The sequence below is a fragment of the Acartia tonsa genome, chromosome 8 (assembly GCF_053477335.1).
Source record: "Acartia tonsa isolate MP-2025a chromosome 8, ASM5347733v1, whole genome shotgun sequence".
Taxonomy (NCBI): Eukaryota; Metazoa; Arthropoda; class Copepoda; order Calanoida; family Acartiidae; genus Acartia; species Acartia tonsa.
In genome coordinates, this window is record NC_137267.1 from 48,083,801 (window position 1) to 48,108,941 (window position 25,141).

Consider the following 25,141-nt stretch of genomic DNA (forward strand, 5'->3'; position numbering starts at 1 on the left):
ATTGGTTGAGTAAGAAGAGTAAGAAGGGAGATTGTTGAGTAAGTTTGGATAATAAATAAATAGCCACAAATATTCCAGTACTACCCGTTGTTTATTTTTAGTAAGTGAACATTAAACATGATTTTTATAGGTAATGTGAAAGTAGTACTAAAAAAAATTATGTTAAAAAATAATTTGGTAATTTGCTCTAACAATCAGCTTTAAAATTAATGTACGTGCCCTTTACTGCTTTAAAGCTTTGATAAAAGACGGCTTTAAAATGCTTGGTAAAAATAAGTATTGAGCTGATATAGCCCCGACTTCCTAGTTTTATGCCTTGTATTTATAGAATCTAGTGTACTGAGCCATTGTGTTTCCAAAGTGTTTCTCAGCTCACCACTGCCATTAAGATATAAAGATTGCTATTAGATGAGCCATATTCAAAATTGGCTCACTAGAGGCGTCAGCAGTGGCATTGCTGTGATTTAAAGATCCAGCTCTTCTCTTTTATGTAACTAATGATTATTTAGTTGGAGGATGGGGAGCCAAGATAACTGTAAAGAATGGCAGAAGTCAAGCAAACTGCTGTTCTGATAATTACAAATCCTGTAGCCAGGTATAATTATTACCCATTACCATGGCTCAGTACGTAGTGCATCCACTTGTCATCGCGGAGGTGACACTGCGCCATACATAAAAAAAAGTTGAAAATGATTAATTCTGCTGGTATGTAAGGTACATGACATGACAGAGTTGGGGAAATGCAATGGCCCATAAACAGGCGCAACTCATTACCATGCAAAGTTAAATTCTCAAAGGTTGTGCATGCAATCAAGAGTTTATTTTATGTTACTTAACCCAATATCCTTGGGTGTTAAGAGAATCACATTACATTATTAGTGGATGGTGCTTAGGATTCTCCAGATGATCACTTAAAAATTTAAAGAGATTACCCCCCCCCCCCCCCCCTCCTTAAGAGAAAATTTAAGGTAAGCCAGGTATAATCAATAAGGAAGCACATTACAATAGTTTACTTTTGCAAGGGATGTTTCATAAAACAATGAAGAATAGCCCCAAGCAACTAAGGACAAGGCTGTTGATACTTAAACATAAGTGTTTTTAGGTTATAATTAAATTTTGAAACTGCTCTTAAAAAAATCTTTAAATTTTAGGCTGAAGTAGCTTTTACAGTATTGGAATTAGAAGATCTTGAACTTCCTACTGGAGACTTATTAACATTCCAAGGTTATATAAAGGGTTATATTCTTAACCTATTAATATTTATTACTAACAAACAATTAAATTAGGATATGCTTCTGGCAACCAGAATGCCCTCTTTTATGAGGGAAATAGCTCAACAACATTGATTACAAGAAGGACCTCTGGAAATGGCCTTCATGGACATACAATGTCAGGTTACTGAAATTAAAGGGGGGGGGGGGGGCGAAAGTGACACTTTTTGAAACCAAAACTAAAAGTCAACAAAGGAACTCAACTAAAAAAAACGTTACAGGTCTGAGATTTTGCATGGCAGTTGCTTTATAGGGGTACAATATGGAACTGTGAAGAAACGGCGGCGCAACCGCCGAAAACCGCCGTTTCCCGCCGAAATTTTTTTGCCTTTTCTCGGCGGTTTTCGGCGGTTGCACCGCCGTTTCTTCACAGTTACATATTGTACCCCTATATAGCAACTGCCATGCAAAATCTCAGACCTGTAACTCTTTATTTAGTTGAGTTCCTTTGACTTTTAGTTTTGGTTTCAAAAAGTGTCACTTTCGCCCCCCCCCCCTTTGTTTTGGTATATAAAGCTATCTAAATGTATGTAACTAATAAGCTGATGAATAATGTTGATTGTATTATATATAGGAAATATCTCATATGTTCTTGAATATTGTGGAACTGTTGATGGTCATATATGGAAAGAGCTTGCTCCAGCAAAAGAATTATTAGATGGTGTGAGACCACCCCAAGCGTTTAGAAATAACACTATTGGAAGAGTCGCTCCTGTTCCAGATGGAACTTTGGTTACATTTACTATCAAATTTTACTACACTCCAGAATTTGCAGCAAGTACTCCAGATATCGATGGTTACCTAGACCAGGTCATTTCTGAAACAAACCAAGGATTTGCTAACAGTGGAATTGAAGTTAGGGTAAGGCTTGAAATTGTTTTCATTTGCTATGTTTGTTTTACCAACTAGTGGCAACGCCCTTAGAAGCCTCTAGGGACCTTATTGGGGGAGGGGGAGTAACACCTTTCCCCATTTTCAATTTGGGCCTTAAAAAGAAAAAGAAAATATTTTTTGGGGGTGATGTGTCTTTTTTATTGGTTCAGTGGTTAGTAAGATCCTTTGTTTCAGACAAAAAAAAGCTTTATTTAACAGGATTATGTATATATTTAAGGCTGTTAAACTGTGTCAAGAGCAGTCCACATTATCAGACAGCAATGCTACCTTGGGTGCATTTGCAAACTCTAAACCAGCAGATGAACTACGTGATGGAGCTGATGTGGCTGCACTTTTAGTAGTTGATGCTGATTACTGTGGGATAGCCTACCTGGATACAATTATGTCAAAATACACATTTTCAATCACTGCTAAAGATTGTGCAGTTGGTTACTATGTCTTTGGACATGAGGTTGGACACAATGTTGGTTGCCACCATGACCCAGCTACATCCACTAATGATATATATCCTTATGCCCATGGACATCTAATTGCTAGTGGAAATGGATATAGTGGTCAACAATCTATAATGTCCTATTCTGCACCTGGTCATGAAACAAGAGCCAACTATTGGTCCAATCCAAATGTCATACATCCCTTAACAGGCACACCAACTGGTGTAGCAGATTTGTCAGATAATGCAAGGCTTTGGCAGGAAAAAAGAGCTAGCCTTGCAGCTGTTGGAAATGAGGAATCAAGTAAGAAAAATTTGTTCTATGGTTCTCTATCATTTTTCCATGTCATTAAAAAAATTAAGATCCTTTAAAGGGAATTCAGATCCTACAGAGCATATTCACATTGAGCAATTTTTAATTTTATCTTGACATAGGTAAAAATAACTTCTTTTCATAAACAATAATATTTAAACACAACTAGGTGCTTGTTGGCACAGATCTACAACAACAAGCAGTACAAAAGGCACTACTACACAAGTAACTACACAGCCACCTGTAAGTTGCAGTCAAGGTAAACCAAATATAATATAACATACCTCATATTATTACCATAACCATAGGATAGCTAAGTTTAGGTTAGCCCAATGCATTAGTTTCTCCCTGTAGAGACTATGTTTGTATTAGTTTCATAACACCCAAATATTCTCATGTCTAGAAAACAAAAAACCTTCACTGAAAAGGATTGTTAACAGAAACTTAAACACTATGGAAGATTGTGAACAACTATGTAATGCTGAACAAGATTGCATATATTGGTGGTGGTTGAAACGTACAAAAACTTGTACCATGTATGCCATGGAATTTCGAAATAAAAAAAATACTGCAGCGGGGAAGAAACACTGTCAATCAAACTGTTTTGGTACCACAAAACCAATTACATGTGATGATGGTTTGATTGCTGATGATGTTTCAGGTAGAAATATAGGATGTCAATCAAAGGCACTTTTAAAAACCTTATCAGATTAATATGATTCATCTGTAACAGAAAATCCTTAAAAGTATAAAGGGAATAGTAGCTTTTGCAAAACTCTGTAAAATTGTGAGTACACTTCCAGTCAAATGCGCTTATTAAGTCTAACTGTTCTTAATGTTGACCAAACACTTAGAATAATTTAATGCATATTTAAAAACAGTTTGACCTTATAAGCACATATAACTGGAATCTTACTCACAACTTTACGGAATTTTTCAAAAAGCTACTTTTCCCTTTGATAATTGAACTTGTCTAGAATTAATAAAATTTTTATCATAAGAATAATGTTCTAATTGTTGATATATTCTGACTAGTTAATTAATAATAGTTATGTATTTGTGCTACTATGTAAGAAATATTATAAGTTACTTACCTAATTGCTAAACCAATGCTCTTTCTTTAGGAAAATGTTTGAAAATAATGACTTCATTTACAACTTGGCAAACTGCTAAAAATCGTTGTAATCAAAATGGAGGACAGTTGGTAACAATCAAGAATGAACATGAAAATGAGTTTGTGTCAAGTAAGGACTTAACTTCCATTGTATAAAACAAATTGAATTCTCAGATTTTTTTTAATCTTTAGAAATGCTGGAAAATCATTGGGCTGATGTGTGGATTGGTTTGTCTGACTTAGCAAATGAAGGAACTTATGTCTGGGTTGATGATACACCAGGTATAAGGAAATAAAGGTTTAACTGTAATTTTTTTCATTATTTGGGCACTTACAAAGGAGGGGAGGGGGTGGAGGGTAAGGTCTCCCATTCATCATTTTTTTAGATAATCAAAGGAATCCTTTCCTACCATACATACCTTCCCAGTACTAAAACTCTAAATAAGAGGCAAATTAATATCAAACACTGCTGATTCTAACACACACACAGTCGGACTAAAACTTTGTATAGGGAGAATTATTTATGGATTGATAATTTAGGGTTGGGCCGGATACTTTTTGGCCGGATACCGGATATCCGGCTGATTTTTAATGTCAGATATCCGGTTCCGGCCGGATATCTGGCCAACGTTCGATATCCGGTAATTTACCGGATATCTGGCTGGATAACCGGATATCCGGCGTCAAAAATCAGCCGGATATCATGTAACCGGATAGTTTTAATATCCGGTATCCGGCCGGATATCCGGTAAATTGCCGAATATCGAACGTGGGCCAGATATCCGGCCGGAACCAGATATCCGACATTAAAAATCAGCTGGATAACCGGTATCCGGCCAAAAAAGTATCCGGCCCAACCCTAAATTATCAATCCATAAATAATTCTCCCTATACAAAGTTTTAGTCCAACCCAACCCTAATTGATATTATGATGTTTTATATGCAGCAACATTTACAAATTGGTTCAGTGGAGAGCCCAGTGGAGGAAATGAAAATTGTGTAGAGGTAAAATGATTTAATAGTATCTGCCACATAGAGACAAGATGAGTAAGAGCACCATCAACTTAACTTGAAATCTTAATTTTTCATATAAAAAATAATGGTGTAATAGTTTGGACACTGTAACATTGCTCAACCAAATCAAGATTCAAGCTTAAACACTTTCTTACTAACAAAAAGTATTTCTTCGATTGAGAGTGGGGGAGGGGGGTAATGTGCACATTCATATATAGGTGTTTGTTCTGGGACTGGACCATACAATGTCATCCTTATACTAAAGTAACAGGATGTTTGTCTGTCTGTGTGTCTGTACCGAAGGATCTCACTAATCGCTGAACCGATCGGGTTCTCCTTAACAGGGTAGATTCTCATATGTCCTGGGAAGGTTTTGAACTATTTTGGGGGAGGGTACTACCACCCTCCCAAAAGAAATGACAAAAAAATTGAAAATTTTCTTAAAATCTGGGAGACTTCAACGTAACATTAAGAGGTATCCGTAATATAAAGAATTATCGTAGACTTTAACAAACAAAAACATTTAAAGTGCCACTAGAGGCCTCTAGGGGCGTAGCCGCTAGTACCTACTAAAGAAGTAGATAGAAAAGCAAAAAAAATTAAGATATACCTTGATAGACGAGACTTTGAAAAAATGACTAATTCCTACTGCAGGGTTGTTTATAAAGGGGAAATTTTAAAAAAAATTACATGGTCTCAAATGATTCCAAATTGTCTAACTCGGCGAAAAATGCAATAATTTTTTTTTGCGGCGCGGTGGCGGACAATGGTGGTGAACAGTGATCCCACTGCCGTTTTTTAAAGATACCAAAAAGATTTTACCAAATTATCTCTAAAACTAAATACCCCCCCCCCCCCCTCCGAATATTTTTTTAGTGGAGACTTTATGGAAATGCATGGAAGATCTGAAATGTAATAGATACATCCAAAGTATTTGTGAAAAAATGGGTAAGAAATGTTTAATATTTTCAATTTTAAAAAAGGCAGGGGTGTATATTTTTAAAATTGACCCTGCTGAGGGGGGGGGGGGGGGGGCAAAAAAATTAAAAATGTGTTGTTGGGGGGAAAAAATGAAAACATTAAGAGAAATGAAAACATTTTTTCCATGGTGAAAAAAAAATAGAATAATGTGTAAAAGGGGGGATAATATAAATAAAATAAAGAGTTTTGAAATTTTTTAAAATTTTATCCCTTCCTTGCTTGAAAAAAACCAGGAAGGGAAAAAAATAAAAAAATTTGCAACAGGGGAAAAAAATGAATCTTGTGCAGAATATCATACACCTCTGAAAAAAGGTCAGCTGCTATATAACTAAGGTCTTTTCTGTCTTATTCAGCCATTAAAGTAAAGAATAGAGGAGGCAATTGTAAGTAATTGTAAGTTCACGAGGTGAGGACCCTGTTCACGATTTTCAATTGGGTCTTGAAGTTAGGGTTGGCAATCCGTATTCGAATCCGGCCAATTTTTAGCCAATTTTGGAATCCAAATCCGTTTTTTAATAGCGGATTCGGATTCTTAATTGGTAGGCTAAAATAAGCGTCTTGGGTTTTTTCTTTCAACTCCCCCTTTTTGGAGGCAAAGATTATCATCATTATATATAATATCTTTTGAAATCTGGTTCGATTATCGGAAGTGAATTATAGAGACCACCAAGAACATTAATTTTTAGGACATATGTAGCACTTAAATTTTTAATAAAAGCCTTTTAAAATATTGCTAGAATCCGGAATCAGAGTCTGGAATCCGCCAAAAATAAGAATGCGAAATCCGCGGGAATCCGCCATTTTGTTGGACAGATTCTTGTAAGAATCCGAATCCGGTCCAAAAATTTGACGGATTACCATCCCTACTTGAAATATTATCCAATAGCGTTGTAAACATTACCACAGCCAAGTCACTACAAAAGAGCAGACAGCCCTTTGGTAGTAAACAAAAAAGGTCCCCACCACTGGAACCAGGTAGTTGTCTTGGTTGGTTATACAACATACATCAATACTTATACAATTATAATTATACATTTTTGATAAAACCCAACTTATTTATTTCAGGCAATTGATGAAATAGCTTTCAACTTCAAAAACATAATCAAAGAATGCCTAAAGAGACATGAAAGATTTAATAAAAACAAACATAAAGAAACTTACCAATTCCTGATCCATCTCGACAGGTCTATTAACATCTTCTGCGAATCTGACCGCCAGCTTTTTATCCGACATACTTGCGAGTTTTTTATTTCTGGAATAGTAATTTATCACATCATATTATAAACAGATTTCCGCGGAAATAAAAATGTACAATTATAAGATTAAAACCAGTTTTGTTAACTCCGAGATGCCGAAGGCACGGGCTCACAAAACTGGTTTTAATGTACATTTTTATGTTCATCGAAAACTGGTTATAATACGTTTCGTTACATGATTTTTTAGTATGACTGAGAACCGGTTCTAATCTAGCGGATAATAATCGGTTTCGAAGCCACACTGGAATACATTTTTACATAAAGATTTATTCATATTTTATATTTCAGTCATGGAAATTAAAGGGAACTATCCACGAACGAGAGCAAGTGATTCTAAGCACCTTCCAGCATAGATCCATATTATTTTTTTAAAGTGAATATACTAGGTTTATGTTTAATATTTGGTTTATCAACTAAAAAGTTAGGTTTCACCATGGTTTTATATGAAAAAAAACTTTAAAAAGTAAAGCATATTTTTGTGCAATATCAAATGTTTTGATGAGTTCAAACTGTTTTTTAAAAGCTTTGACACAAAAGTATATAAATTATGTTGATTAAAAATGTATATTTAGAAAAAGGGTTGGTGACTTGTAATATTGTAAACAGCTTAATCAAAGTACTTTTGCAATTTACAGCATTTAATGCTTTTCTGCCGTGTTATTTTATTTTGTCCTATGAACTCAACAAAGCATTTGATGATATTGAATCAAAAAACTATTTACATTTCAAAGTTTTTTCATATAAAACCATGGTAAAACCCAACTTTTTGGTTGATAAACCAAATATTAAACATAAACATAGTTCTATATTAACTAAAAAAATACTATGGATCAGTGCTGGAAGGTGCTTAGAATCACTTGCTCTCGTTCGTGGATAGTTCCCTTTTATTTGATATTGAATACTAATTATTTGTCAGGAATATAGAAACAAATAAATGCGCTAAATAAAATGTGGAATATTCAAATTTGTTTATAACGATACTAGCGGCTAAACCACTTGAATCTAGGGGCTCTTTATTCAAAGGGTTAAAGAGGGGATAAAAAACAGCTATAAACCACCCAAAGACTTAAATATGAAAATAAAATAGCCTAAAACCAGCAAAAAACCTAAGAATAGTTAGTCTGCCTTAAATAGGTAACTAATCGGTTTAGAAGTCATTGAGATCTTAAGCTTCAGACAAAATACATTCTACTGTATAAAAAAAACGATTTAGTATCCTATTATATAAAGTGGAAGTTTTTTTTCTGAAGCTTAAGATCTCAATGGCTACCAAAACAATCGAGTTCTCTATTTTAGGTAAGCTTCACATAGGTCAAGTGATTGGTTTAGGCTATTTTATTTTCAAATTTAGGTCTTGGAATGGTTTAAAGCTATTTTCTAGCCTCTCTCTGTCACTTGAATATAATTATAGAGCCCCTGGACGCTAGGGGCGCAGCCCCTAGTTTTTAGTTTTAGGTTTAAATGGGATCCACCTTTGAAGCAAATTATTTTATAGCTCATTTATATTTAGTTCACTATTCTTACGAGAATTTATCATAGGAATTTGAAACTTTTAATTTGATGGAAATTTTTTGGAATAAACTTGTTTGAAAATTAATTTACAGTAATTTTGAAATTACATTTGGAATATTTGAATGTAAAAATAAACTTTTATCTGATCAAATTTAGTTTTTCCTTTATTTTACATAACAAAATAAGTAATTAAAAAAAACTAAGCGTAATAAGTTGATGTTAAGCGTTTCTCTTTACTTAAAATAATTAAGTTTTTTTTTATATATAAACTGTCCTTTTATAACTTATTTTACATTAGAATAAGTCAAAATAATATATAATGATAGAGAATAGTTTTAGTCGCATCGTATTAGGGACAGCTTTCCACGGATATTAAAATGAATAAGTATGAGATTATAACCAGATTTGAAAGCCTTGAGGGGTCGAAGGCCCGGGATAACAAAACTGGTATAAATTTATGATTTTTATTTAAATTTTCGTAGAAAACTGACTATAATACGATGCTATACATTATTTTTCAGTATTGCTAAGAACCAGTTCTAATCCATCGGATATTTATCGGTTTCGAAGCCATACCTACTGGAAACTAAGTTATTTCAAAAAAAGTCAAACATTTGCCCGCTTAGCTTGCATGGCAAACAAACTTGTTAGAGTTGGCTGATTTTTATCCAATTTGCTATCAGATTTTCCACGAGATTTGGTCAGGCCGGACGGCTTAACGGATTTCTTAATTAAACTCGAGGATTTTGTCAGACTTGTACTCGAGGATTTTGTTAGACTTGTACTCGAGGATTTTGTCAGACTTGTACTCGAGGATTTTGCAGGGATCTAAAGGGATAAGACAATGGTCAAGAAATTTATGTGTATCACCAATTATGATACAAAAAATTACCCTTCTATAGATTACAATAAGCGCTTGTAACGTTTGGACTCTCAACTAAATGAACTAATACAATTCAAGATAAGTTGTTAGCCAAAGAATAAGAAAACGTTATTATAAAACTTTAGGAACTAGTGTAATAAATAGCCCATTGTCCTATCTTTCCTGAAATTTAGCCAACATGGGACTGCAAGATTTTCTTTCAAACTGGCTGAATGTGGATTTGTTGGTTTGAGATGAAATTATTGGTGAAGTTTCTTCTTGGTCTTTCTCTGATTTATCTTCTTCTAAAGTTAGATAATAGTTATTTGTCGCACCATATTAAAGACAGCTTTCTGCGGAAAATAATATGAAAAAATGTTTATGTTTATAAATATTTAGGGAGAGGGTAACACCTTCAATACCCAAACATTTGTTACAGGAATCTACGTAAAAACATCTATACTACTTATTTAGCAAATGCCCATTTTAATATTACCAAATGACCAACAGGCACAATGTTACCACTTATAAAATCCAAATCCGGATAAAATTATTTATAGAGTAACTTTGCTACTGGAAAAATATGTTGTTATTCATTATTGGCGTAGGAATCGTAAAATATACGCACGGACAAAATGATTTATAGTGTAGTAATTTTCACCTGACTTAGGACTATCTGCTTGAATGCTACAACCCTCCTCTTGAGATGAGAACAAGGAAGACGTTTTAACAGGAGGAGACTTTTCAAACTCTTTGAGTGACATACCACTTCTTTGTGTATTAGAAATATCTTTCAACTTTTGCTTTTCATGGCTATTTTTGTTGTAATCTAATTTATATATAATGACAAATTAAAGTAAGGACAATTGTGTTCAAGTAGCGCTGCAAGAAAAAATATTTTAAAATCGCATCGTATTATTGACAGCTTTCCACAGATATTAGAACTAGAAATTTTAAGATTAGTTATTTCTCGCATCGTATTGTTAAAAACAGCTTTCAGCGCAAATAGAATGTACAATTATGAGATTAAAACCAGTTTTTTTAGCCCCGAGGTGCCGAAGGCACCGGCTAAAAAAACTGGTTTTAATCTTATGATCGTACACTTTTATATTCGTAGAAAGCTGGATATAATACGATGCTAATCATAGTTTTTTTTCGTATGGATTAGAACCGGTTCCTATCCACCGGATTCGAATGAATACGAGAATAGTTATTTCTCGTATCGTATTATAAACGGCTTTCCGCGGATATAGAATGTACAATTATAAGATTAAAACTAGTTTTTTGCACCGGCTCAAAAAACTGGTTTTAATCTTTTGATTGTACATTTCTATATTCGCAGAAAGCTGGATATAATACGATGCTAGACATAGTTTTTTCGTATGGATGAGAACCGGTTCCTATCCACCGGATTCGAATGAATACGAGAAAAAAAATTAAATTCTTTTTGATCGGCCAAGCTTTAAATTACTAGCTAAATTTGCGTTTTTAACAAAAAAATAACACTTATATTTCATAAAATCCCTAAGGGGGGGGGGGGGTTTAATGCAACCATCTCGTAATCAGTGAGCAAATGACACTTAGAATTCGAATTTCGATCTGAACTTTTGCATGAGTAATCCTTGGTAGGTCTATTTTTCCTAAATCGAACAAAAAGTTGGAAAAGTAACAGCTAGCGGCTCAGCCGTTCAGCCGTTTTTTGCCTATATTCAGGGTAAATCCATCATCAATTACGTAGGAATCAACTTTTTAAAACATATTTTTGGTTTAATTCATGTAAAATGATAGCAATAATCAATTTTAAAACTTCTAGTACCAATAGCTACCGTCTAGAACCGTTTGATAGCGTTTTGGAGTAGAAAAGAGTATTATGTTCAGAGAGGTTTCGTGACTAATTTGCAATATAGAATCAGATATCAAACAAATGGCAAAACAGATGAGCCGCCAGCCTTTAGCCGTTACTTTTCCAACTTTTTGTTCAATTTAGGGAAAATAGATCTACCAAGGATTACTCATGCAAAATTATAGATGGAAATTCGAATTCTAAGTGCCATTTGCTCACTGATTACGAGATGGTTGCATTAAAACCCCCCCCCCCCTTACATAAACTCCGACCTATCCAATATTTAAAATCTTCTATTAATTTTGTTTATGTCATAAGCTAAATATTGAAATCTAATCCCATAAATTTTCATATTTGATACCAAATTAGTAAAAATACTTCAATGATCTTCAAATCAATATTTAAAAATATCAAATTTAAATGCAATAAGTACTTGAATAGAATGAGTTACAAAGCATTGTGCTTTCCCTCAAAGTACCAACTGAGCACAGAACCCCAGCGCCCCTCTATTTTCAAAAATAATATGTGAAAAATGGAGTACAGTTTAATCATTCTCTATGCCTTACCCCTGCTGGGTTCCCTATCCCAAGTGGCTACCCTGTACCCATTTTAACCTAACTTAAGGTAAAACAATAACACATGAACTACCTCTTATTTTCAATATAATAAAGGGAGTTTTCTGTGCTCGACTAGGTAAACTGCCATAATGCATTATAAAAATGACAATGATATTGTATATAAATCGACTTTGATCTGTGTTTTAGGTTTTTTTAAACACCCGTTTCATTCAGTTGCTGCATGCACAGGGTTTTTAATTTGATTTATTGTAAAGGGGGTGTTGACGCCCTTTTTGCGCAAATTTATGGTGTCATTAAATGTTTATTAATGTTGATAAAGGATGCACATGTAATATTGTCATCATTCCTGATATTATTTGAGAGATGCTTTGTTCTTTCTTTGGAGTGTTCATATCCTTGCCGAACAATGGTTTCTTGATGGCAAATGGATTCCTGCAGGGTCGTGCAAATTCCTCCAGTGAACTTCTTTTAGAGTCATCACCATCATTAGCAACTAAAATGGATACATCATTACTTGTATGTTAAACTTGATTTTCACTAACTCTGATAAAGTAATGCTAACAGCTGGCTAAAATAACGATGCCCATTTCCCAACCCCTCTTCTATTGGATGAACGAGGTTAACAACAAATTAGGTTCATATTAGCAAGCAAAATTGACGACAAATTTCCCCCTGTCAAAATATCCACGTATATCCTATATCCATTAATAAATATTATGCTCGGGGCACACAGAAAGCTAAATTATTCTAGTATAAAAGAGGCAAGAAATATGACATAAATTGCTAACCACAGGACCGTTTTGGCACTTGTCCCGATTAGATTGTTTGTCATACTACCCAAAGTTTTATAATAACTTTTCATATTAATTGGCTTAACAACTTAGAAGACTTTATTTGATTGGTCGGGTCATCGAGTTGAGAGTTTCATCCATTAATTGTAATCTACAGAAGGGGCAATTTAGTGTATCATCATTAGTGATGAACAATTTATCGGCCAATGTCTTATCCCTTTAGATTCCTGATTAATAATACCTTGATCACTTTGTGACCGGGGCAAATCCGGATCATAAATAAATGCATTTGTTGTCTGGGCAGATACATTGGTGGACTCGAACCAGGTACCAGCGCCAGCTGCCTTCGCTGAGTCTACCTGGATTATTTTTTAGATTATAATTAGTGGTTGAAACGTTTGGACACTCGACTTAATGAACTAACAAATGAAAATTCACTTAAAGTCTCCAAAGCTAATTATGAAACTTTGGTGACTAGTGTAATAAACAGCCCAATGTCCCCTCCCCATATTGGGGGACTCGAACCAGGTACCCGTTCCGGCTACTTTTGGTGGTTTATACAATACAGAGAGAGAGGGGACAATGGGCTGTTTATTACTTTAGTCCCCAAAGTTTTACAATAACGTTTTCTTATTCGTTGGCTTATCAACTTTGAGAACTATTACTGAATTTTGATTGATTGGTTTATTAAGTTGAATGTTAAAACGTTTTTAGTATTAACCATTAATCTTAATGAACAGAAGGGGTAATTTTGCCTGTTATCATCAGAGATGTTCTTAAATTTATCGGAAATTGTCTTATCCCTTTAGATCTATGTGTTCTTACCTTTGCAGACCCAAAGTATCTACTAACAGTTGTATTCTTTACCAATAACTGATTATCCCCAAGAACCCTAAAACAAGATTATCATTATAATTCAGAATATTTTTAATTACAAAAAAAAATCTTACTCTAAGCTTCTCTATAATTCACTTTGTCAGTCCGTCCGTAACACTATGGGGGAGATGAGATATCCTCAACTGCTGTTAAAGCTAGACTTATGATTTTTGTCAATATTCCTCTTAATATATATTCTAAAGCTTTATGGAATTACGGACACACAAAGTAAATTATATAGTAGCTTCGCTACTAGAAATCTAAAATACCTGGTAAATATGACATCATTAGGTCCAGTGACTCCATTATCCAACTCTCTGTACGACGTGCGCACGTTTAGTTGTTTATTTCTTGGTAGCTCAGCTAACCATTAAAAATTTCTGTACGTCCGATTTAACTTAATATCAGCTCTGATACTATTTTACATAAGTTAGTTTTCAAATAGCACCAACCCTAGCCTAAATGAGCTTTCATTATATCTTAAAAGTATAAGACATCTTAGGGAGTCTTCAGTTATTGTTTTTTATCGCATCTCTTTCCGTGGATAATAGCATGAAAAATCCAGTTTTGTTGCCCCGAGGGGTCAAAGGACCGGGCTAACAAACCTAGTATCAACTTTATGCTTTTTATTTTAATATTCGAGTAAGATTGTCTGTATGCTATACATGATTTTTCAGTATGTATGAGAACCTGTCCTAATCCAGCGGATATAAATCGGTTTCGAAGACATTCTGAAAAATAAATTGAAGAAAACGTCGGTGCCTGAGTAAGTTACTGTGAGGAGAATCCACCAATTTGATCCTCTTGGCTTGGGAAGGAGTATTGGCACTGGGGCTATCGCCATTAGATGTAGAGGATTTGTTCACTGAGCGACACAAGATTTTCATACCAAGATTCAAGCAGTTTGTGTTCAATTGTTCATCTCATAGTATGATAAACAAAAGTACCCCTTCTATTGTAGATTAAATTATTTGTTGAAAAGATTATACACTGTAACGTACAATAAAATCAAGATATAATAAAACTGTCCAAAGTTTATAAGCTGACATATAAATAAATAGTTATGGAATATACTTGGATTTATTGACAGGGAAAAAATTAGGTGGCTAGCATTGGCCTCATTTAGTGGTCAGTTTGTTAATCTATAATGAGGGAACTTGGGAGGGGGGGGGGGGGGTGAGGGTAAAGGGGTGAATCCTTATTCTCATTTTTAATTCGGTAGTACTAGTATGATTCTACAGAGTATATTTTTTAGGGTTGGCAATCCGAATCCGGAATCTGCCCAATTTTTTGGTCAATTTTGGAATCCGAATTCGAAATCCATTTTTTAATAGCAGATTCGGGTTCTTAATTGGTAGGCTAAAATTGGCGTCTAGAGTTTTTTAATACTTGTCATTATCATTATAATATATATCTTTTAAAATCTGGTTAGATTCTCGGAAGTGAATTATAGAGAACACCAAGAACATTAATTTTTAGGACATATGTAGCACTTAAACTTTTTAATTTAAAAAAAAGCCTTTTAAAATATTGCTAGAATCTGGAATCTGCCAAAAATAAGAATCCGTATCTGCAGAGAATCCGCCATTTTTTGGACAGGTCTTGTAAGAATCCAAAAATTTGATGGATTGCCATCCCTAATATTTTTGATATCCCTTTCATTTCTTTTTAAAGTTTATTACTGGCTACCTGTAGCTAGGTTATCTGTATCCTAACCCAATTCTACAGTTGTTAGAGTATATTTCTGATAGCAAATATGCAATAAAAATAGTTCAATAGTAAATCTTTAGAAGCGCATCTACTGTATAAAAACCTTTAGGTGAAAGAAATAAGGCCTCTACATCATCATCATTTATCAGCTCTACATTTCTCTTTTTTAAAATTATTACTGGCTATCTGTAGCTAGGGTATCTGTATCCTAACCCAATTTTACAGATGTCAGAGTATATTTTTGATAGCAAATATGCCATAAAAATAGTTTAATAGTAAATCTTTAGAAGCGCATTTACTGTATAAAAACCTTCAGGTGAAAGAAATAAGGCCTCTACATCATCATCATTTATCAGCTCTACATTTCTCTTTTTTAAGTTTATTACTGGCTATCTGTAGCTAAGGTAACTGTATCCTATCCCAATTTTACAGATGTCAGAGTATATTTTTGATAACAAAAAGGCCATAAAAATAGTTTAACATTGTATGTTTACAAGTGTATCTACTATATAATTCAAAGTGTATGAAAACCTTCAGGTGAAAGAAGCAATGCCTCTACATTTTTAAATTTATCAATATTCTTTCTTTTTTAAGTTTATTACTGGCTATCTGTAGCTAGGGTATCTTATCCTATCCCAATTCTACAGTTGTTGGAGTATATTTTTTATAGCAGAAAGGCCATAAAAATAGTTTAACATTGTATGTTTACTAGGGTGGGTCGATTTTGGACTTTTTTTTCTGAGGCCAAAGCGGGGATCTGCACTCAATTTATATAGATATAATACACCTCTGGGTGATTTAAAATTTATCCTAAGTCTTAAAACCGCTGACGACCAGACATTCAATTGTATAGCTATTTGTAAATGGGAGTCAAAAATTTATTGAATCAGAACTATGGCTTCATGGTGCTCCCTGGAAATGCCTTGAGGAGCTGAGTCAGGAACTTTTGTCCGTTTCAAAAAATCTCGTTCCTAGCCTGAGAAAATCTAAAAAACCTCTACAAATTGGACAATTCTCAATAAACCTTAAAATTTTTTGTTTTTTTAGTGATTTCTAAGGCTAGGAACGAGATATTTTGAAACGGACAAAAGTTCCTGATTCAGCTCCTCAAAGCCTTTCCAGGAAGCACCATGAAGCAATAGTTCTGATTCAAAAAAATTTTGAATGTCGTCTTTGCATACTAATAAGTAATGAATTATATTTTTAAGTGGTCGTGTTCTAAAACTCAATTTTTTAAAATTCTTTTTCGGTCAGAAATGTTTTTAAGGTTAATTTTATCTGTTGCATATCCCCGCTTTGTCTAATTACGATATGAACCCACCCTAATGTTTACAAGCGTATCTACTCTATGATTCAAAGTGTATGAAAACCTTCAGGTGAAAGAAGCAATGCATCTACATTTTTTAATTTATCAATATTCTTTCTTTTTAAAGTTTATTGCTGGCTATCTGTAGCTAGAGTATCTTATCCTATCCCAATTCTACAGTTGTCGGAGTATATTTTTTATAGCAGAAAGGCCATAAAAATAGTTTAACATTGTATGTTTACAAGCGTATCTACTCTATGATTCAAAGTGTATGAAAACCTTCAGGTGAAAGAAGCAATGCCTCTACATTTTTTAATTTATCAATATTCTTTCTTTTTTAAGTTTATTACTGGCTATCTGTAGTTAGGGTATCTTATCCTATCCCAATTCTACAGTTGTCGGAGTATATTTTTTATAGCAGAAAGGCCATAAAAATAGTTTAACATTGTATGTTTACAAGCGTATCTACTCTATGATTCAAAGTGTATGAAAACCTTCAGGTGAAAGAAGTAAGGCCTCTACGTCATCATCATTTATCAGCTCTACCTTTCTCTTCTCACTTGAAATCCTAAAAAGAATTAGTATTGTTTAAATTAAGACCTTATTCTCTTTTCACTTAAATAGAACACTATGCACAAACGCGAGCATGCTCTTGTTCCTGCCTAATTTACTTTTTTCATCCTTATTCACAAAAATAAACATATTGCATATTGAAAAATTCTAGTGTACCTGTGGGTTTTCTTGTTTGGTTCCATTGTTGGGAAGGATGTAGTTACTGTTATTTGCTTAGATTTACTGTTCAATACAGGATTAGGATTGCTTTTAATACTTAACATCTCAAAAACCTTTCTATTGAGAAAATCTGTTACTGCTTAACTAAACTTAACCTACACTAAAATGGGGAAAACATTAGGTACCTAATACTTATACTCAGGGAGGGAAAGAACATTTTGCTGTTTGTTACACTAGTCCCTTTAGTTTAATAACATTTTCAATAATTAGATGACTCAACAACTTTGGGGACTTTTATTGATTAATCAATAATTGTAATGGGTAATTTTTAGTATTAACATTGGGGATGTACATTAATTTATAGGCCATTGTCTTATTCCTTTATATCCTTGGATAATATTACCCACTACTTCTACTGTCAATTTTTTTATTTTTCTCCCAGCATTCTAATCGCCATTCCTGGATGTTGTTCTCATGGACATAGACATGATAGAATTATTCAGTCTGTGAGATTTAGCTGCACTGTAACCTAAATAATAGTAAATATATTGGATGTAATACTCATAGACATAGACATGATAGAATTATTCAGTCTGTGAGATTTAGCTGCACTGCAACCTAAATAAATATTTTTTCTCCTGCAGAATTGTGCAGAATATACACTCCTGCTTTACAAACATGTTCACAAAAAAGGATTTCAATCAACTATATGAAGCAAAGCGTCTGCAATTTTGTGATAAAAAGACAAAATAAATGTAGAGATGACGTAATTCCAATTATCTAGAATCATATTATGATACATAAAGGCAGGGTCGTCGTCGTTTGGTTTGTGATAGTCTGATGATGAAACTAACCTTTAGTCCAAATAGATTGATGTTTTGCTACAGTCCCGTACTTAGCAGTTTTACCCAGGCTCAACCTATCAAATAAAATTAAAAGTTATATAAAAATATTTGAAAGTTGAGGCTCTGAGGGAATAGTATAAAAGATAATAAAGATACAGAAAAAAAGCCTAAAACTATCCTGGGACCTTTGTGAATCTTCTCTAAGAAGGAGAAATGAATCATTTCAGTAAGTATTGAGATCTTAAGTTTCAGACAGATATGTTCCTACTCTGTATAATGTATGACTGACCTGTAAGGTCAATATTTCCAAGAGGAGAACCATATCGGTTCAGAATTTAGCGAGATCATTCTGTACAGACACACACAAACAGATACAGATCCTGTTACTTTATTGTAAGTATATGACTAACCTGTCTGGGTTGAAATGATTGACTTGTTTCAAAGTGTGAAGGTCCATATTTCCCAGAGCCAGCTGCAAAGCTGTGTCTGTTTCAAATATTGAAATCATGCATTTGTTTGGAAAAAAAAGCTATAAATATTTGATAAATGCAACAGGGATAAAGGGGACATACAGCCAAGTTTGTATAGGTAAAGCTTTCTCTCATTCGTTGGCTTAAAAACTTTGGGTACTTAAATCAAATGTTGGATCTACTGCAGTTCATGGTAAAATATTGCTGGTAACGAATCCTTCCTGGCAATATTACAAGATTCCTGGATCCAGCAGCACGCATATTCCCCTAAATCCTAGGTTCCTGTTAGCTGGCAATCTGCAAATTTTCCAGGTTACCAGCAATGAGAGAAGATTACTGGCTTACAGGAGTTTTTACCCCATACCCCTTATCACATTTTCTTAGGGGTTAAACTGTTAAACAGCAATGATTAATAAGGGAGGGACAGTTGCATCAATTATTTTATTAATAAAGGTGGGGGAAGGATATAGGAGAGTTGGATCTTTACCTATAGGTACATTTAACTGTTTCTATCTTAATATCCAATTTTGCGCAAAATTTGGGCGCGCATTTTTATTTTATAATATATTGAAAAGTGGGGGAGATAAATTCGTAATTTTCATCGTATTAATAATTAAATTTTTTCTAAGTGAAGCTCTGAAAACAAACAGTAAAACCAACGAACTTGAACGCCTATAGAATGCCAAAACTTAATACTAGCCCCTAAACTAACCTAATTATAAAAAAAGTGCCGCGGCCAGGTGGGGGGATCAAAATTGAAAAAAAAATTCTATGAGGATAACGCCAACAATTCTAGCCTAAATCAACAAAAAGAGTGGCGTAACTGTGAAGTACAGACCATGAAACCATGTAAGTAATTAGATTATGGCGGGAGATTTTTATTCAAATTATTCTATTCCCTCCCTTTTTTAGACTTTCAAATTTAAAGCAAAAAATTATAATAATATAATAATATCTAGTGGCGGTTTATCTTAAGAGGATTGTGGATGATACCCTCAAATCAACCAAAATAGTTAAAAACCTTCCCAGGAACTATTAACCTTAAAGTTTATCCTGACTACTTTTATATTGTTACTTTTTACACCTACGTAAACGTTGTATTATCAACTGTTGATAAAAATCAGAAATAAGGAATTTTTATGATATTTGTCCCCCCCCCCCCCCCCTCTAATTCATTATTTACATTTGATCAGTTTAAGGTTTTTAATATACTGTGAATTGTAGCAGAGCATAGCAATATTTATATCATTTCCTAACTCCCTCAATTAAAACACAGAAACACCACTACCCTCCCTCCCCCCACCATATCAGACAAACATGCCAAAATAGCCACTTTTGAGTTGTGTGAATCTTATCAACCTCTAATTGTGGGGTAAGTGTAAAAAAAGGGAAATTGGAATCAAAAGGGAAATATTGCTTTATAACAGGAATATTTCAAACATGGCAGTGGCCAGGAATATGCATAAATTGCTGGCAACCAGGAAAGTTAAACATTGGTGGCTCCAGAAATATTTCTTGTTATGCTAGATCCAGCAATCTTCTAATATTGCCAGGAAACAGGAAGCATTCGTTACCAGCAATATTTTACCATGAACTGCAATAGATCCCAAATGTTAATAGGTTCGTTGAAACTAGCAGTTTCAAAACCAATAATTACAATCTACAGAAGGGGTAATTTTGTTTATCATGATAGACACAGATCCTATTAATTTAATACAAGAACTAGCGGCTACGCCCCTAGAGGCCTCTAGTGGCACTTTAAATGTTTTTGTTTGTTAAAGTTAATTTTTTATGTACGATACCACCTTATTTGATGTTAATGTCTCCCCTATATTTTAAAAAATTTCGATTTTTTTGTCATTTCTCTTGGGAGGGTGGTGATACCCTCCCCCAAAATAGTTATAAATCTTCCCGGGACTTATGAGAAGCTACCCTGTTAAGGAGAACCCGATCGGTTCAGCGGTTAGCGAGATCCTTCGGTACAGACACACAGACATCCTGTTACTTTAGTAAAAGGATTGTGGACTTGAAATTTGTGACATGACAAAAATATTCCTTTATCAGAGAAATGTCCACAGTATGATAATTGTTCAGGATTAACATCAGCTCTGTAATCTGTTAGGGGCCTCTCCCTCCGGGTTATTGGATCAAAAACAACCTAAACAGAAGGGTTTGGCCGGGTATCCGGCTAGATACTGGATATCCAGATTTAAAAATCGCCGGACATCCGGCCAAACCTTACTATACAGTATGATAATTAATCAGGGATTAACATCAGCTCTGTAATCTGTTAGGGGCCCCTCTCTACGGGTTATTGGATCAAAAACAACATAAACAGAAGGGTTTGGCCGGGTATCCGGCTGGATACTGGATATCCAGTTTAAGAAATCAGCCGGACATCCGGCCAAACCGTACTAAACAGTATGATAATTGATCAGGATTAACATCAGCTCTGTAGTCTGTTAGGGTTTGCTCCCTACGGGTTATAAGGACAACACAAATAAAAACCTATATAAAGACAGTACGTTATTGTACTGTACATCCACCTTCAAAACTATAAAAAACATTGAAATTTAAAGGGGAGAGGGTCGACTCCCCATTACCTCAAGTACCCTAAGTAGCCTCTAGAGGCGTAACTGTTAGTATCAAATAAACAATGAACAATTCCATCCATGTAGGGCTGTGTCACTGTAAATTATTGGTCAGTTTGTTCATCCAGTATGAGGGAGGAGGGGGTAGATAATATATAATTATACCTGGTAAAGGAAAGTATTATCCGCCTGAACAAATCCATCCATGTAGGACTGTGTGACCGTCAAAGCTGGCATCTTCATGTAATGAGGTATCTAGGGCAAGCAATAGTGTTCTTACGTTTCCGCCAATCAAAATATATTTTTTGCTTTCTTTGTAAACCCTTTGATATATTGAACACTCAAGTTAATGAACCAACCAATAAAAATACAGTAAAAGTCTCCAAAGTTGTTAAGGCAACGAATAAGAAAACGGTATTATAAGACTTTTGGGGTATAGTCCTTTCCATGACATCGCTCCATATGGGGCGATGATTTTCTATAGCTCCTTCAAGGAGCTATAGCATAGCCTCTTATCATATGGAGCGATGTGATAGCCCCTTTTAAGGAGCGTTCATATCGCCTCTTATGATAAGAGGCTATGCTATAGCTCCTTCATGGCCTCTTAATAGCTCCTTTGAAGGGGCGTTAATATCGCCTCTTATGATAAGAGGCTATACTATAGCCCCATAATGGCTCCTTCATAGCCTCTCCATCGCCCCTCCATAGTCCTTTACCTCCAGTGCCCCTTCATCGCTCCTTCATCGCCCCTACATCGCTCCTTCATCTCTCCTTCTTGAAATTTATATTAAATTGTACTTTGATGGCCCCTACATCGCCCCTCCATCGCTCCTACATCGCCCCTTCATCGCTCCTTCTCCAAATTTATACTACATTGTACTTTGATGGCCCCTACATCGCTCCTCCATCGCCCCTTCATCGCTCCTACATCGCTCCTTCATCTCTCCTTCTTGAAATTTTTATTACATGGTACTTTGATGGCCCCTACATCGCTCCTCCATCGCCCCTTCATCGCTCCTACATCGCTCCTTCATCTCTCTTTCTTGAAATTTACATTACATTGTACTTTGATGGCCCCTACATCGCTCCTCCATCGCCCCTTCATCGCTCCTCCATCGCCCCTACATCGCTCCTTCATCTCTCCTTCTTGAAATTTACATTACATTGTACTTTGATGGCCCCTACATCGCTCCTCCATCGCCCCTTCATCGCTCCTCCATCGCCCCTACATCGCTCCTCCATCGCCCCGTACATTGCTCCTTCATCGCCCCTTCATCGCTCCTACATCGCTCCTTCATCTCTCCTTCTTGAAATTTATATTACATTGTACTTTGATGGCCCCTACATCGCTCCTCCATCGCCCCTTCATCGCTCCTACATCGCCCCTACATCGCTCCTTCATCTCTCCTTCTTGAAATTTATATTACATTGTACTTTGATGACCCCTACATCGCTCCTCCATCGCCCCTACATCGCTCCTACATCGCCCCTACATCGCTCCTTCATCTCTCCTTCTTGAAATTTATATTACATTGTACTTACTTTGATGGCACCTACATCGCTCCTCCATCGCCCCTTCATCGCTCCTACATCGCCCCTACATCGCTCCTCCATCGCCCCTTCATCGCTCCTACATCGCCCCTACATCGCTCCTCCATCGCTCCTCCATCGCCCCTTCATCGCTCCTACATCGCCCCTACATCGCTCCTTCATCTCTCCTTCTTGAAATTTATATTACATTGTACTTTGATGACCCCTACATCGCTCCTCCATCGCCCCTACATCGCTCCTACATCGCCCCTACATCGCTCCTTCATCTCTCCTTCTTGAAATTTATATTACATTGTACTTTGATGGCCCCTACATCGCTCCTCCATCGCCCCTTCATCGCTCCTACATCGCCCCTACATCGCTCCTTCATCTCTCCTTCTTGAAATTTATATTACATTGTACTTTGATGGCCCCTACATCGCTCCTCCATCGCCCCTTCATCGCTCCTACATCGCCCCTACATCGCTCCTTCATCTCTCCTTCTTGAAATTTATATTACATTGTACTTTGATGGCCCCTACATCGCTCCTCCATCGCCCCTTCATCGCTCCTCCATCGCCCCTACATCGCTCCTTCATCTCTCCTTCTTGAAATTTATATTACATTGTACTTTGATGACCCCTACATCGCTCCTCCATCGCCCCTACATCGCTCCTACATCCCCTTAATAGCCCCTTACCTTAATTTATATAACATAGCCCTACATAGCCTCTCCATCGCCCCTTAATAGCCCCTTACCTTAATTTATATAGCATAGCCCCTACATAGCCTCTCCATCGCCCCTTAATAGCCTCTTACCTTAATTTATATAATCCTTACCTTAATATATATAACATAGCCCCTACATAGCCTCTCCATCGCCCCTAAATAGCCCCTTACCATAATTTATATAACATCGCCCCTTAATAGCTCCTTACCTTAATTTATATAACATAGCCCCTACATAGCCTCTCCATTGCCCCTTAATAGCCCCTTACCTTAATTTATATAACATAGCCTCTACATAGCCTCTCCATCGCCCCTTAATAGCCCCTTACCTTAATTTATATAACATAGCCCTACATAGCCTCTCCATCGCCCCTTAATAGCCCCTTACCTTAATTTATATAGCATAGCCCCTACATAGCCTCTCCATCGCCCCTTAATAGCCTCTTACCTTAATTTATATAATCCTTACCTTAATATATATAACATAGCCCCTACATAGCCTCTCCATCGCCCCTAAATAGCCCCTTACCCTAATTTATATAACATAGCCCCTACATAGCCTCTCCATCGCCCCTTAATAGCCCCTTACCTTAATTTATATAACATAGCCTCTACATAGCCTCTCCATCGCCCCTTAATAGCCCCTTACCTTAATTTATATAACATAGCCCTACATAGCCTCTCCATCGCCCCTTAATAGCCCCTTACCTTAATTTATATAGCATAGCCCCTACATAGCCTCTCCATCGCCCCTTAATAGCCTCTTACCTTAATTTATATAATCCTTACCTTAATATATATAACATAGTCCCTACATAGCCTCTCCATCGCCCCTAAATAGCCCCTTACCCTAATTTATATAACATAGCCCCTACATAGCCTCTCCATCGCCCCTTAATAGCTCCTTACCTTAATTTATATAACATAGCCCCTACATAGCCTCTCCATCGCCCCTTAATAGCCCCTTACCTTAATTTATATAACATAGCCTCTACATAGCCTCTCCATCGCCCCTTAATAGCCCCTTACCTTAATTTACATAACATAGCCCTACATAGCCTCTCCATCGCCCCTTAATAGCCCCTTACCTTAATTTATATAGCATAGCCCCTACATAGCCTCTCCATCGCCCCTTAATAGCCTCTTACCTTAATTTATATAATCCTTACCTTAATATATATAACATAGCCCCTACATAGCCTCTCCATCGCCCCTAAATAGCCCCTTACCCTAATTTATATAACATAGCCCCTACATAGCCTCTCCATCGCCCCTTAATATCCCCTTACCTTAATTATATAACATAGCTCCTACATAGCCTCCCCATCGCCCCTTAATAGCCCCTTACCCGAATTTATATAACATAGCCCCTAAATAGCCTCTCCATCGCCCCTTAATAGCCCCTTACCTTAATTTATATAACATAGCCCCTACATAGCCTCTCCATCGCCCCTTAATAGTCCTTTACCTTGATTTATATAACATAGCCC

At 35.7% G+C, this 25,141-nt stretch overlaps 3 protein-coding genes across 3 annotated transcripts in view; 1 reads left to right on the forward strand and 2 right to left on the reverse strand.

Moving 5' to 3' along the window:
* The window catches only part of LOC145327173 (protein AAR2 homolog), a 38,533-nt gene extending 31,265 nt beyond the window's left edge, over positions 1–7,268 (reverse strand). The window contains exon 1 of the mRNA XM_080170743.1: positions 7,182–7,268. Within this exon, the coding sequence (XP_080026869.1) occupies positions 7,182–7,253 (72 nt within the window). The 5' untranslated portion in view covers positions 7,254–7,268. The remainder of the gene's footprint in view (positions 1–7,181) is intronic.
* Positions 2,357–7,093, forward strand: LOC145325534 (lectin BRA-3-like). Its single transcript, XM_080168513.1, has 4 exons — positions 2,357–3,572; positions 4,036–4,155; positions 4,218–4,307; positions 7,086–7,093. The coding sequence occupies exons 1-4, from the start codon at positions 3,365–3,367 to the stop codon at positions 7,091–7,093; spliced, it is 426 nt and encodes a 141-aa protein (XP_080024639.1). The 5' UTR covers positions 2,357–3,364.
* tos (Exonuclease tos) overlaps positions 7,269–25,141 on the reverse strand; it is a 45,182-nt gene continuing 27,309 nt past the window's right edge. Inside the window, exons 9-23 of the mRNA XM_080170737.1 lie at positions 21,558–21,647; positions 20,857–20,959; positions 18,742–18,817; positions 18,341–18,405; positions 17,946–18,015; positions 17,484–17,549; positions 17,249–17,322; positions 14,501–14,603; positions 14,008–14,055; positions 13,688–13,754; positions 13,104–13,221; positions 12,418–12,564; positions 10,312–10,479; positions 9,834–9,955; positions 7,269–9,616 (exon numbers count right to left, since the gene is read on the reverse strand). Coding sequence (XP_080026863.1) covers positions 9,395–9,616; positions 9,834–9,955; positions 10,312–10,479; positions 12,418–12,564; positions 13,104–13,221; positions 13,688–13,754; positions 14,008–14,055; positions 14,501–14,603; positions 17,249–17,322; positions 17,484–17,549; positions 17,946–18,015; positions 18,341–18,405; positions 18,742–18,817; positions 20,857–20,959; positions 21,558–21,647 — 1,539 coding nt within the window. The 3' untranslated portion in view covers positions 7,269–9,394. The remainder of the gene's footprint in view (positions 9,617–9,833; positions 9,956–10,311; positions 10,480–12,417; positions 12,565–13,103; positions 13,222–13,687; positions 13,755–14,007; positions 14,056–14,500; positions 14,604–17,248; positions 17,323–17,483; positions 17,550–17,945; positions 18,016–18,340; positions 18,406–18,741; positions 18,818–20,856; positions 20,960–21,557; positions 21,648–25,141) is intronic.